The sequence below is a fragment of the Mus caroli genome, chromosome 6 (assembly GCF_900094665.2).
Source record: "Mus caroli chromosome 6, CAROLI_EIJ_v1.1, whole genome shotgun sequence".
NCBI classification, from domain to species: Eukaryota; Metazoa; Chordata; class Mammalia; order Rodentia; family Muridae; genus Mus; species Mus caroli.
The window spans coordinates 13,244,674-13,260,084 of record NC_034575.1 but is presented as its reverse complement, the minus strand read 5'-3'; the positions used below and the strand labels follow the sequence as shown (position 1 = coordinate 13,260,084).

The window sequence follows — 15,411 nt, the reverse complement described above, 5'->3', positions numbered from 1 at the left end:
TTTTAACTAATATTGGGATTGCACATCCAATAACCCAATTTTTAAATAGTTAAAGATATTGTTAAATCAAAAGCATTTAATTCACTTTACCTATCAAACCCCAACACTTGCCACACACAATATACTATAGTGTCCAAGTGTTCAGCTTAATGTCTCCATGGTTAATTGGAAGGTAGGAATCACAGTCTCAAAGGCATATCATACCATATACACTTAGCCCAGGATAAGAACTAAATTCAGTATCTGAAAAATGGTTTTCACTAAATGTGTACTACCTTTGCACCATCAAAAAGGTAAAAACTGTGAATGATCCCTCTCGAGTAGGTTGTCTCTATAGCAAAGGAGACTGGGTAACAGTTGCCAGGAGTTCTGGGATGTGTGGGAAAGGGAATGACTAGAGGGAAAAAAGGGAGAAAATGAGGGAGTTTGAGGGTGATGGAACTATACCATGTCCAGATTTTCATAGTGGGCTCATTACTTTATACATATGCTAAAAGTCTTAAGGAATATACTTTTATTGCATGCCCATTTTGAAAATAAAACTAGGTTTCTTCTAAAATGTCTGAGAGTATTATTAAAAGGTACATTATATAGGCAGGATGTGTCTGAAATTTCCTTCTAAATATTTACACCCATCAATCAACACTGCTATCAGTTTTAGTCAGGAAAGCTTCATTTTTTTGTATTCTGGTTTTGCTGTGGGTGACTTTTACTGCAGAGATTCATAAATGTCCAAAGTACTGAGCGTTACCGTTGAACGCAAGCTCTAAAAGGAACATCTGTATCATTCCCTCCAAGGCTCAAAGAACACCGAAGAAGGGAGAGAAATATGTAAGAGCGAGGAGTGGAATGTTGTAGACCACTGTTCTTCAGGCATGCCTGGTCACTATACTTTCGAAGTCCCAAGTAGCTGTGTTACCTGGCAAGAGCTACATAAAACCGAGCCTGCAAACATTCCATCATAGACAAGAGAGAGAAGTTAAGGAGGCCTCAGTCCTCCCTGGGCATCTGAGGGATAGAAATTACTTGATTACTGATAAAGCTGTTTAGCTTTGTGGGACCCAAGTCATTAAAGTAATAGGTACAACATGTACCCTGACGAGATTGGATGAGGAAGTAATGATTGCTTTCAAAAGATAGGAGAGGGGAAGGAGTACACGCAGGCACACACAGAGAGGGAGGTGGGGAGGAGGGGAGGGACTATAGTCTGAGTTATAGGACCAAAGAATTGGTGCTGACTCTTACCTGTTCTGCTTGTCTGAGACCTAGCTGATGTGCCTCCTACTAGAGCACCCCCTTTCCAAGCAGCACCGCCTAAATCCTTCTCTGCGCCTTGTTCATTCCTCTTTGCCTTACACTGAGAATTGTTTTAAGAACTGTTTTTACTATGAATTCTTATGCTGTGCAGATCACCTGTTTTGGGCATGGCCTCTAGGATCATACTCAGCTCGGTAAATAGTCCATAAATATTGTCTAGTTAGATAGATTATGTTTCAAAACAATTAATAGAACCTAACATTTATTGAACACTTGAAAGTTATAATGGACACTCATTCCCAAGTCTTCAACTTAGCAACACCTAAGGAATGCCAGCAACTCTGTTTGCTGGGGTTTTCTAAGGATACACAGCCAACAGGATACAGAGAGATACATAATAAATGCATTATGGGAATTGGCTCTTATAGTTATGGAGGCTTAAAAGTCTTACATTCTAATATTTAGGAGCAAAGGGAACCAGATGTTTTGGTGGAGAAGAGAAACATGGAGAAGGGCAGTGGGGAAGGGGAATGAATGACAACAACGTATAGCCTCACAGATATATAAAGAACTCCTTGGTAAAACCCATTATTTGTATGCTGTGGTGGTCTGAAGCATGCCTCCCACAGGATCGTGTACTTGGATACTTGATCCCCATTGGGTGGCACACTTTGGGGATTATACAACCTTTAGGAGGTGAGACCTTCTGGGAGGAAGTATATCTCTGTGGGACAGGCTTTGAGAACTTATAACCTCACTCTGCTTCTTGTGTGATAACTCGGCATACCTGCTTGTAATGCCCTGTCATAGACTGTGAGCGTTTAAATCATAAGCCAAAAGAAACTCTTATTCCTTTGGTCATAGTGTTTATCACAGCAACAGAAAGTAACAAATCTATCTGTTAACCTAAAAATAAAGAAAGGGGGGGGGGGAGGAAAAGTATATTTTCAAGGCAAAGGCAATGGATCTAGACTATTATGTGCACTTGCTAAGCCTACAGTTCCATCTATTATGATTATGCAAACTGTCTTAACTGCTTCCTCCCAGGTAAAAAGCTGTTAGAAAGCATTAAAACAAAAGTCTTAGTCATGAATATACTAACAATGGAAAACTGCATGTTAAAAAAAATAATCAAACTTTTATTGTATAAGCTTAATACTTGAAGTAGTTAATTCTTGTATGACACAGGCATCATACCGAGCTGTCAAAACTAAAATACTACTACCAAGTTTATATATGTGTGTGTGTGATACAAATTAGTGTTTAAGCTTCAAAATGTTTAGCTGTTTCTAAAGAAAAGATATACGCCTCAGAATTTGTCAGTTTTATTTTTAGTGTAAAAGCAAACATGATTTATATTTCTTATTCTATGGATGGAATTATTCTATTGCACTATGTGACCAAAAGACAGCAAGAGCCTTCTCTTATATCCAAACTGAATGGTAGAACTAAAACAGTACCACTTGTGAAATTTCCTAAGAACTTTACTTTGTATTTATAAGTAACAAAAATGTGTGTTACAATCTTGCTAAGATACTGTGGTACTCACAGACATTCAAGCAAAACACCCATACAAATAAAATAAAAAAGAAAAAGTTTACTATATCAGTGAGCTAGCTCAGCAGGTAAAGCCCCTTGCTGCCCAACAGTGACTGTTATAGGAGTAACCAAGCTCTTCAATTCTATTTCAGGTCAACTCCACAGGAGAGTGTTCATGACTAGCACTGTAAATCCAGCCAAAACCCCATGGCTAGGAGGGTATGAAGTCCTAGTGGGAACTTACACTCCTGTATAGCTAAAGTGGCACAACTCCCAAACTGCATTTTAAATATATGTTCATACTCGCAGCCAGCCAAACACTACTCTCAGCCTTAATCAAAGAAGTCTCACTTTGCAGTGAATGGAAACAAATGTAGAGACTCCTGCCTGCACAAGATACTGAGAATAAAGGATGGCTGTGCAAGTGGGGAGTTAACAGTCCAAGAGCTGGAAGATAGGGAGAAGGGCTTAAAATGTTGTCTTCTAAATACAACACAGTCCTGGCAATTAAGAACTCAAGCAGCTTCAGATGAAGAAGCGGCCGGTGGGTCCCTACCACCCACTACTGAACTGCTGGAAACTAACAGATCCTGGAAGAGGGAAGGCATACTACTCAACTGTGTACTCCTGGTGAGCCTACCAGGCTATAATACAAAGTTCTAAACCCAAGGTTATATATAGAGATGGCTCTCGTTAAACTCTGTGGGGCATGAGACAAAACAGAGAAGCCATGAATATGGGAAATGATATCTGTACAGAGGAAGAGGGGTTGGCAGCAACAGGAGGGAAATAAAAACAAGTTGGGGTGGGGATAACAAGAACACAATATATACACATGTGAAAATGCACACAACTCAATTTACTGATATAAGCAACAACAACAACAACTGCTAAGTTTCCAAGCACCACTCTAAAATCCTCCATAATCTATCTCCGATTTAGCTGGGAATACAAAGAAAACCAGAGGACGATTCTGCCTGTGCACCTCCATATCTGGATACTTCTGAATGGTGCCTGGCAAACAGAAAATTTCACAGGCAGCCAATAAGAGCAGTTTCTAACTCTAGAGGAAGCTGGGGGACCCACTATGAACCATGAGTTTGTGAAATCTGGATTAAAAAATTATCTCTTCAGTGTTTCTCATGTAAACTTTTCTTCTAGCATGTAATATGGAGTAAACTAAAACTATTTTCTTCCACTTTTCTCAATTAACATTTTTTGGTAGTATACTTAAGAGTGATGTTATCTGAGTTAAGTAGTTTAAGTATGTTGAGTGGATCTTTAAGCACATGACAGTGAACACACCTTTGATATTTGATGACTAATAAAACACAAACACAAGTTACCAATGTCCCATACTTGACACTTAGTAGTTACTTTGTGCTGAAAAAAAAAATCTAGAAGTACTAATGAACTCTCATTTGATTATATGGCCAGATATCGTGGTGTGTATATGAAATGCCTCCATAAGCACATGGACTAGGACCTGGTTGTTCTCTGAGGGGCTATGGAGAAGTGACTGGAGCCTCTTCCTACAGATCAATCAGTGGATTAATCCCCTGATGAATACAGGGTTTAATGGCATTACTGGGAAGTGGGGTGGGGGTCTAGCTGGAAGACCTCTTAGAAGCGAGTACATGAGGGCTGTATTTTGACCTGGTCCCTTCTGCATTTCCTTATCTGTGCTTCCTATCTACAATGAGGGGAACGAGAGCCTCAGCCACTTTACAGAGCTTTCTAGCCACTTCATCACACATGCTGGGGGGGGGGGGACTACTTGGTGCTACAGCTGTCAAAGGGTCACCTATACTCCTGTAAGCAACACCAACTATAAAAACCAATAATAAACTAACAGATAGACCAACCTACATTTGAGTGCAATTCATTTGTTAGTCTGTTATCTGTGTCTGATCTGGATTGAATAGAGTTTATGCTCTTTCCAAGAAAAGTCATGAAACAATATGTGTTAGTATAGTATAGTAGTATTATTTTTTAAATATTTATTTACATTGTGCGAGTGTGTGTCTGTGTGTGGTATGTACACATATACCATAAAGCATACGTGGGGTCAAAGGAAAACTTTCTGTAAGTTCACTGTGGATTCTGGAAATCCGAGCACTGGCTAAGAGTGGGCAACAAGTGCCTCGATCTGCTGAGCCATCTCACCAGCCCTAGGACCAGAAATCTTGAAGACACTGTATTACAGACATCTTCCCACGTCATGATAGTTTGTTTGTGTCCTACAGTGTTACAAGGATTGTTTACATCCATGTTCTTCTGTCATTTGCTGTGACTATTTCAGTGACTCTGTTCAAACAAGTGACAGAACACAGAACAGTTAGAATACCATTCCACTTCATGGTATCCACGTGCAGTTAACTTTTTTATCAAAATCAACACAAACTGTAGAGAAGCATTTTTTAAAACTTCCATAAACGTAAGTTTAATTAATTTATTAAATTTATTTTCGGTACTGACAATTGAACTCAAGGCCTTATTATGACAAGCAAGTATTCTGTTAAAAAGTTCCCAGTCTATACACTTCAATTTTTAAAAAGTGAAGCTTGTGATATTTTTCAACCATTAGATCAAATAATGTATTTCAGATAATTATTTTGTAATTCTGCTATTATTGGACCTGTGATTTTTACACTGAAATGCAAAGTTCTATTCTTTATGAAAAATGGCTCACAAATGTCCTGAAATATTCCATAAAAATTTCTCACTATGTGAAGTTTAAAAAAATTCTATTTATATCATAGCTGATAAGAAATTCCTGCTTGAATAGAAGTTGGCTCAACAGAATTCATCCATAAAATTAAATTAGGAATGAGTATCTTCCAAAGAACTTACTAGTTAAGCCTACTTTTTGTTAAGGTGCCATTAACTGTTTCATTATGGTGAAATCTAGCAGCTCATAAATATTTGTATAAATACAAGATTTCTTAAGTCAGTTATGATTATAGGAGGGGAAATATTTTAGTTGCTTATATAAAAATTATATTTAATATTTGAACTGCAAACACCTGTACCTCAAAAAAAAAAAAAAAAAAAGCAGGAATTACAATAGACCCAAATCTAAAAACCAATGGCAAAATTTAGGAATGAAAAATTAGACAGCAAGACTTCCATAGAAAAATCTGACATTATATGCTTTTACTCTTTATGACACAGGGTTTCTCTCAATTCTGTGAATTATAGGTTATTTATTTATTCACCCACTGAACCATTTTACTAATCGCATGCAGTGTACTAACAGGTGTTATAGATGACATTTCTGTACTTAGGGATTATAATAGAACAGGGAAGAAAAGTAGACCAGAAAGTACTAACAAAACTGTACTTAACACTAATGATGTTTTATTAAGTTCAAGAGAGATTAAATGAACCAAATAATCTGAACTAAATCTCAAGAGTAACATTTCTATTTAAAAAAAAAAAAAAAAGATTTATTTTTATGTTCACTAGTGTGTTGCCTGCATGTCAATGCATGTCAATGCATGTCAAAGCATGTCAGTGTGTTGGACCCCTGGAACCGGAGTGACAGAAAGCTGCAAGTTGCCATGTGAGTGCTGGGAACTGCACACAGGTCCTCTGGCACAGCCATGTACTACTCATATTTATAACTATATCCTCAAAGTCCAGCAGAAACTAAGCCACAAGATAAACTTACTCAAGATGTTAGAGAAGGACCAGAGCGTGACTAAACAGCATATATGAGAAGTGTCACAATTATTCAAGGAGGAAAGCAATACAAAGGCACTATAGTTCAGGATGGCTCCAAGCTCCCTTAGTGTGGGGTTTAGAGAGATGTATCGGCACACTGAGCTTTTGGCACTAGTATTTTTTGAGAATATAGAAAAGCAGAGTTGGAATATAAGCAGCTAGAGGGGCCAATCTAGCAACTACACAAAAAAAATTGCCCATAGCAAACATAGCAGAAAGGAAAAAACAGCTCTGATACAATTTCGAGGTCTCTTAACTTTAAGTTTTATTTCTTTCTTAAACGCTGTTACTGACCTAACTGTACTGTTTGAATAGTGAAATTCTGTTACAAACTGATCATCCTGTCAACCTAGACACTATGAACTAAACACTGACTTATTTTTTACAAACAGGAAATAAATTATTTGTGTAAGACATTTTTGATCATGATCATAAAGGCGACAAAATTTTGATCTAAGGTACAGGTCAAGGAGAAAAAAATTAAGAAAACAAACTCTTGAAATAAAAGAGTAAGTGAGTACAACAATGAGAAAAGAGACGTATAGAGACGGAGAGGGCAGGAGACGTAGCTTACTTGGAAGACTTGACAAGCACACACAAAGTTCAGGCTTCATCCCTAGCATTAAACTCAGCAAGATAGAGTGTATGCTTGAAGCCCCAGCACTAAGGTAGAAATTGGAAGATCAAAAGTCCAAGGTCATCCTCAGACCCACAAACAGTTCCAGGCTCCCAAGAGCACAGAAGTGTGTTCACTGGGGGAGACGGGAGGTCCAAAGAGGAAAAGTGACTATCAACAATTACTGTCCTCCTTCAGGAGCTTTTCAGAACTGGTCTCTTTGAACTCTACACTCTTTGAACTCTACAAGACAAGTTCCTACAGTTTCGAGTTCACTAAAATGCTTTACTGTACACTTCAAATGACCTAAGAAAGAATAAGAAAGAAAAACAGAACTCTTTTGGCTTGGAGTTTCTATATGTAAAATGTGCAGGGTCACAGGGCAAGTTAATGCCTCTAAGGGACTTCATTCATTGTTTCTTCAGCTAACTTTACTTCCTCATTAACACTGTGGCCAAAAGAAATTAAGCCATAAAAATCACAGTACATTCAGTCTAGGGTCCTAGATACCTTCCCCCTTTTGTTTGTTTGTTTTTGAGACAGGGTCTCTCTGTCTCAAAAGAACTCAGAAGACCAAGCTAAACTGAACTGGTTCCCCCTGAGCAGCCTCCAGGGTACTGGGGATGACAGGTATGCACCAACACCCAGCTAATCTCTTTTTGTTGTTACTTTCTCTGTAAGGTGGCCCCAGAACTAGAGATCCTCCAGCCCCAGTTTCCTCAGTACTTAGATTACAAGTCTGCTCTGCCACACCCAGCTATGATTAATTTCTAAAATGCCTCATTCCACAGGGCCAGTAAGAAACCATAGAGCAGTAGCACACAGTGCTCACATTACATAAAAATAAACCAGTTAAACATGATGAAAACACAAGGCTACCGGTTAGCCTCTTCACTAAGTATAAAAAACAAACTTAGAGCCTGATACTATAAAGAACCATTGCTTTCTTTTTAAAAATAAGCAAATTGAAAACCAATATATAACCCCAGCATAGTCCTATAATCAACTTCAAGGGAACATAATGGCATTAAGTATACAAGCAAACCTTGAATTCTGATAAACTTAGGTTTAAATGTCACCTCTGCCATTTCCCTCCTATATAAGGCCTTTAAAACCTTAATTTACTTACAGGTAAAGGATACTAAAACTATCTACCTCAAACTTAAGTTAAAAAAGAAAATGGAACATTTTTCTTACATGATAAATACATATAAACTACACTATTATACATCGTAGTACCTCCCCTTCTTTAGACCTGCAAAACTGAAATGTAAAAAGTATTTAAAACTTAGTCCTGAAAAATCACAAGCAAGGAAATAAAATAGAGAAGCATGATTCAAGAACTGGTCTTAAAATATCACAATTCAATCCATTTCTGACCCATATGGAGCACCTTCCTAAAACAGTACAAGTCTACTGGGTAATAAAAGTGACAAAATATCATTTTCCATTTACTGGTAATTTAAATTTCACTAAAAAGTTTAACCACTGATTTCTTAAATTAGAAAATACTGTTATAAAATCTGTATGTGAAATTACTACAGAATATTCCTACCTATGTCACAAAAAGATGCTAAATCTAAGCTTAAAATTCTCATTAATTTGTTTCCAACGTTATGCCAGCAAGTGAACTCATACACTACTCTGTAAAACTCAGCGCACTGGGTGTCAAGGAATTTTCTCATTTTATTTTGAAATTTCCGGGCCTTTCCAACAACATGGCAAATTCACACTAATTCCTACCCTAACAATTCTCTCCTCACTATCTTCCAAGCCAATTGAGCTCCTAATAGTTATATGAAAGTACACAAAACATGAAAAAAAAATCGCTTCAAGAACTTTGAATCTGAAACGCTATTTTTCTTGTAATGCGCTGGTATATTTTCAATAAACAGCTTAAAACTATTCAATGCTACAAATGTAAATACTGTACAGCAACTTTTAGCGACTTAGGATCTAATTCTGTGAATTAAGGTAAGGTATGCTTGTCCCCATTTTGTTAGGTTATCACCATTTCATCCAAGGGCACAAACGATAAAACCAGAACACTTCCAAAACCATAAAAGAGGCTGAGTTCTGAACAACCAAAGAGAAAGGAAAGAGAACACTAATTCTGGTGCAGTATAAAAGTAGAGGGTCCCAACTGAAAATATCCTTAGTGTTTCTCTAACACCCTACTAGAACTGAGTTCTGTTTCCCACATGGGTGTACTTCATTTGGAACTTAAAAAACAAGCTAAGATCAGACATTTCCAAAGTGCACCATACTCATATGTCAGTTAAGTCTACGTTTGAAAAAACGTCCCGGTCTTTTCCAGAAAATACTCAAAACGTATGGCGTTCCCCCTCACACTACTTGCCCCTTGGTACGTGGTCTCCTCAGTCGCCAAAGAAAATGGGCAAGAGCCTTAGTTCAATGATCAGATTTCGTATCACAAATGTGAGAACTTGAGTCGTGCATTTGGTCCTAATGCTGTCACAGCATTTAACACACAGTAAAAGGAGTTGCACCCGCTCGCCCTCTTCAGAGTTGGTCCTATCAGGAAGATGGGATGTCACCAAATCTGCCCCAAGAGGGGGAAGCAGCCAAGTTGGGCAGAAAATAACTATGGGAGGGAGGGGTGTCTTTGTGAACAATACTGCCTTCCGGGGAACATGGGAGCAGCAATTAAAAAAAAAAAAAAAGGTAATGACAATATTAATAAAAGAAATAGATGGCGGGGGGGAGAGGGGGGAGAGAAGGGGCGGGATGTGGAGACGGCGACCTCCGGAGGGAAGGAAACACCCTGGGGAACCAGGAAGCACTTCGCGTTGGGGAGGAGAAACTGCAGGAAAAAGTGAGGGTCGGCTATGCCGTCTTCCCCGCCCGCTCGCTCGCCCGCCCGCCTCACGGCGAAAGCCCCAGGCCAGGCGGCGCCGCTCCGCCGTCGGCCGCTCCCGAGCCCGGACCCCCAGGGCCGGGTCCCGCCGCCCCCACTCCCGCCCGCGGCCGCCGGGCTCCGCTTCCTATTTTCGGAGCACACACCCTACAAGGAGCGGAGGGGCCCGGCCTCGGGGAGCCCGGGCAGCACCCCGCTCGGGAAGCGCAGGCGTGCGGCCCACCACCGGAGCCCGCCCGGGGTCAGATTCCAGCCCTCGCGCCTCGGCACTCGGCTCTCCAGCCCTCCCGCCCGCCCGGCTCCTCACCGCCGCGGCGCCTACCTTCTCCTCATCGGACAACTGCTCCTCCAGATCCGCCATCTTCCTTCTGGCGACAGACCGTGGCGCTGGTGGCAGCAGCGGCCACCTGACTTCCCCCTTTCCGAGCGGTCTTCCGCGCCGCGCGCCCCCGCCAAGGGAGGGGCCCCGCCGCCCAGGCCGCCGCGCACGCGCCCCGGAGCTCCGCCTCCCCGGAGCCGAGCCACTGCGCACACGCCTGGGAGCTCCGCCTCCTCAGCCTAGGCCGCCGCGCACGCGCCCCCGGAGCTCCGCCTCCCTCCCCCTGAGCGCCGCTTGTGCGCGTGCGCAGCGCCTCCAAAGTGGGATTGCTATGGTTATCTTCTGTCATCCTGCTCTGTCTGGTGCCTTCTCTAGTCAACGATGACCATATGGACCCGGTTGGCGATGAGTACATTCTGAGCCCATGACTTTGTTCCCACCAAGTCCTGAACGCTGCCAGCTAAAATGTGAAAAGCTGTACCAATTTAAAACATTTTTAAGTATTAGAAAAAAATACCGTTTTAATTGAAATAGGCACATACAATCCAGTCCATAATTGAAAGATTACTTTTGATATATTCATTTATTCATCCGAAAAGCATTTGTTGGTCTTTTATGATAGGAAGACTCATATGCTAGTTCTTAGGAATAAGAAATGGAGATTTAAAAACCCAAACAAACAAGAATCCCAGAGAAAATGCTCTTACGTTCACCTCTATTTAATTAGACATTGCCTTAGGGAAGGCATTGTACTCCTGGAAAGTAAAAAAAAAAAAAAAAAGTTAAGTTAGCCTTGGATCTGTACCCTCATGAACTGGCTGTCCAAACTACTTATAGGTCATCCAGTAGAAATTTCAATTTCAAACAACCAATTTTTAAGGTAAATGTCCATGAAGGATTTGAAACATTCTAAAACCATTTTTTATTATTTCCAAATTTTACTGGATGTCTCCTACAATTATTTGCTAAATCTGGCAACTCTACTACTGAAGCTTCAAGTTAAAAAAAAAAGGGGGGGGGAAGGTTGAAGTCAAAGCTGACACAGGAAGCAGCTGGAAATGTTGATAAAATTGAGTTGCTAGTTCAGTAGGCCTGAGCAAACCAGAGAATCTATATTTCTTATAAGGTCCCAGGAACGAGGAGTGCTGCTACTCATCTGAAAACCATGCTTTGTATACCAAGGACTAAGAGTTTAGCTAGTAGTTAAGACTTTAACAATTAGAAAGTGAGAAGCTATTGAGGGCATTTGGACAGTGTCTCGACATGAACCGAACATGCTCAGCGGTGTCAATCTGACAGCTGTGTGTAAATGACTGGTAAGAGGACCCTAAAGAGCTCAAATAGCTATCTGGGTCCAAGAACACTATCATTAAGTGACTTACTAAAGTGTTCCTTTGCAGAGAGCAGGAAGAGGAAGCTGACATGTGCGGGAACTGAAAGTGTCCAGTTGAAGACAAACCCGTGGAGACAGCATGCAAGTTAACAAAGTACAGTGTCTGACCAAACCCCCCAATATCAGTTCCCTCTTTTATAGTTCCCAAATCCTTGCTTTATTTATCGCTCCCTGCCATTGTAAGTGCTTAAGTATTACCTCCAAACCAAAGCTCAGAAATTTATCCAATGCTACATAGCTCAAATATGACTGAATCCTGGGCATTTTGTTCAACATCCCACATTCTTTCCACTGTCAGAACTTTCTCGCTTTCTCCACAGAATAAAACTTAATGGAAGTGCCTTCTCTGGCATGCCAGCAATCCAGTTCACAGCACCTGCTTCATCAACAGTATCTGGGATTCAGGGTTTCCCCACCAAGGTTGCTCCCATTTACTTAGCATTTTATGTCTCATGCAGTGGGTTATTGGTAAATGTTGCATAGCTAACTTACTGGCAACACTACCCTTTAGGAGCCTCATTGAAAATCTTGTAATGTTTTGCAATAATCTGAGTCAGAGCATGTTTCTAGTCATGGGTTTGGTGATATTTGCATATGGTTCCCATAGCAATTTAAAGAGAAGTAAATTATGTATAATGTCAAATAGTCCCTATAGTAATCTCTAAACACTACCTTCTTGATACAGCTAAAGGGACTTGCAGAATTTAAGTGACATGTATTTGGAAGAAACTTCAGTAAGTATAAATAAGAAGTGATTGTTACATGGCTGCACGAAGAAACATGCCAGTATCCTTGCCTCTGGTGCGTCATAATTAAGAGATAAGCAAAAGTTTCCCTACACAGTTCTATCAACATGAGAATTTCTATCTCCTTTCTCTTTTTTTTAAAAATAACTTTTATTTATTCCTTGAGCATATTAGATAATATATTTTGACTTTATTCATTCCCTTCCCCCAACTCCTCTCACATCCTCCCATGAATTTTCCCATGATTTTCCTATTTAGTTTCCAAACTCACCTGTCTTCTACTTTTTAGTGGTTTAATCATGGCTTTTCAAAACCTCCCTAGACTTGTCTTTTTAAGATTGCTTTTGTAAAAGATGTTTTTAATGTGTGTTGGTGTTTTGCCTACACGTATGTCTGTGTGAGGATGCCAGGTGCCCTGGAACTGGGGTTACAGACAGTATTGAGTGACCATGTGGGTGTTACAAACTGAACCTGGGTCCTCTGGAAGAGCAGCCAGTGTTCTTAACCACTGAGCCATCTCTCCAGAACTGCTTTTTCTCCCCTCTTCAATTTCTTGTAGCTATGCTCAAACTCTGTATATTTTAATTATCATGAAGACTGGTGAGATGGCTCAGTAGGTAAAAGTGTTTGCCACCAAGCCTGGTGATCTGAATTTGATCACACATCACCAGAACCCACACAGTAGATTGAGTGATCCAGCTTCTCTACGTTGCCTTCCAACACACACACACACACACACACACACACACACACACACACACACACACACACTGTGGCATGCACCTCCCACCCAACAAACAAATGTAAAACTTATTGTGAACAGTGGTTACTTAATTTCGTAGACACGAAATTCTGGGTTCCATTGTTGTGTAGCAGTTTTCGTGGAGATTAAAATCCTTTGCTCCAAGTGTAGTTTAGTTAACTAGTGAGTTGAATGAGGTTTACAGGAGTATGGTTGAAAGGTCACTCACAGGAGTACGGCAGCTGCACTGAGGGGGGAAGCCACACCGGCATGCCACTCATGAGAGTGGCAGTCTAAGAGCTGTCGGTGTGATCTGTAGACAGCCTTTCTCCACCTGTATATAGCTGCCTATATAACGTGTAGAGTGCAAGAACAAGCTCTGTGAGTCTGGTTTACTTCTTGAGCCTTGTAAATTTCATTACTTCCTGACTCTTCCTATGACTCCTGGGAAGGAGTGTTTGGATTCTGAAGCTATAGCTACATAACAGAAACCCTCATTGAATCTTGAATTTTTTTTTTCTCCTAGACTCCTGTGTAAAGTTTTCTTTTGACACTTTGTCATATATAACCTCATGCAAAGACATTCATATTTTATGCCTTCCAACAAAACTTCTCTTCAAGTACTTTTATGTGCCACACACTAGATATGCCAAAAGCTAATAAAGACATAAGCCATGACCTAGAGGAGCAGAATTGTACTGTGATGATAATAAGTGACATCATTAAGACCTATATTAGTACCTGGTATTAATAATAATAACTTCTTAACATCTAAGTTCTGATTTTTTTCCAGCTTCTCCCAGCCTTGGGAGATTTACTCTGACTGTTTCTATTTCTTTTCATTTGTGATTGGGTATATCACTGATACTCCCATTACAAGGCTGTCCTGTGGACTTAGTGAGATCATAGGCAGTGTGCTTAGCATCTGGACCAGGTACTAATATAGGTCTTAATGATGTCACATATTATCATCATAGTACAATTCTGCTCCTCTAGGTCATGGCCTATGTCTTTATTAGCTTTTGGCATATCTAGTGTGTGGCACATTAAAAGCACTTGAAGAGAAGTTTTGTTGGAAGGCATATCCAGTGATTCATTTCACATACCTGAATGGGAATTTTAAAATTGTGCTAGTAGACAAATGGTGACTTCCAGAACATGACAGCAAACAATTTTCCTAGAGAGTCCCAAGTTACTCAGCTGCCACTTAGCTAACTCTATAATTGATTTTTTTTTTTTTACTCTATATTTCCCCTGCCACTGTAAATTTAAGTCTTCAGTGATGTTATATGTTCCAAATGAAGCACAGAGGGGAAGCCCTAATGGGAGGGATCCTTTAGGGAGAATCAAGAAAGTATTAAAATTTATATTATCACTTATTACTTGAATTACTGATACACAATATTTCAGGCATACAAAAAAAAAAAAAAACCAAAAAAAAAAAAAAAAAAAAAAAAAAAAAAAAAAAAAAAACATAGTTCTCTCTTTTCGTATCCCTTTCCCTCTTTTCTTCCCAGAAATCACCACTAACCTGAGTTCCATGCTTATCACTCCTACATATTCTTATTTATTTCCATTCTGTTTGATTCTCTGATATCCATATTAATGGAGTATTTTAAAACACATTTATACAATGCATTATTATCATTTTGATACAGTTTTATAAATATCATGGGTAGAGAACATTAGACCAATCACTGATAAAACATAAAACAAACAAGATAAAACCAAAACAACATTAAAACCACCCATCTTTACCTCCATGGCAATGTAACTTTTGAGGCATGAGTGAAATCTTGGCTGGATTTTTTTTTTTTAAATCTGGAGAGATGAAGCAACATGATACATATGAACATGGATTCCAAATGAAAAGATAGGTAAGATTTCTTTAAGGGTGTATTGGTAAAGCATCACTAATGACAATAATTTTTTTCTTGGGTGTCTGTGCTGGGGGCATGGAGAGAAGTGGAAGGTATATGAATGTGCTCTGCTGGGTAAGCGCATATGGAAGCCAAGAGCTGAAGGGATATCTCCAGTTGCTTCTCTGCCTTAGTTTAGTTGGGAACTCTCACTGAACCTGGAGCTGACCAAGAAACTGCACAGATCTACTGTCTCCACAATCTAGCACTAGGATTGTTGTCATGATGCCATGCACAGTTTTTGTTTGTTTGTTTGGTTGGGTTTTTTTTTTGTTT

The 15,411-nt window shown here is 39.8% G+C and overlaps 1 protein-coding gene across 1 annotated transcript in view; it reads right to left on the bottom strand.

Annotated features, from left to right (window-relative positions):
* The window catches only part of Capza2 (capping actin protein of muscle Z-line subunit alpha 2), a 28,984-nt gene extending 18,501 nt beyond the window's left edge, over positions 1 to 10,483 (bottom strand). The window contains exon 1 of the mRNA XM_021164471.2: positions 10,339 to 10,483. Coding sequence (XP_021020130.1) covers positions 10,339 to 10,377 — 39 coding nt within the window. The 5' untranslated portion in view covers positions 10,378 to 10,483. The remainder of the gene's footprint in view (positions 1 to 10,338) is intronic.
* Between the last annotated feature and the right edge of the window lie 4,928 nt (positions 10,484 to 15,411).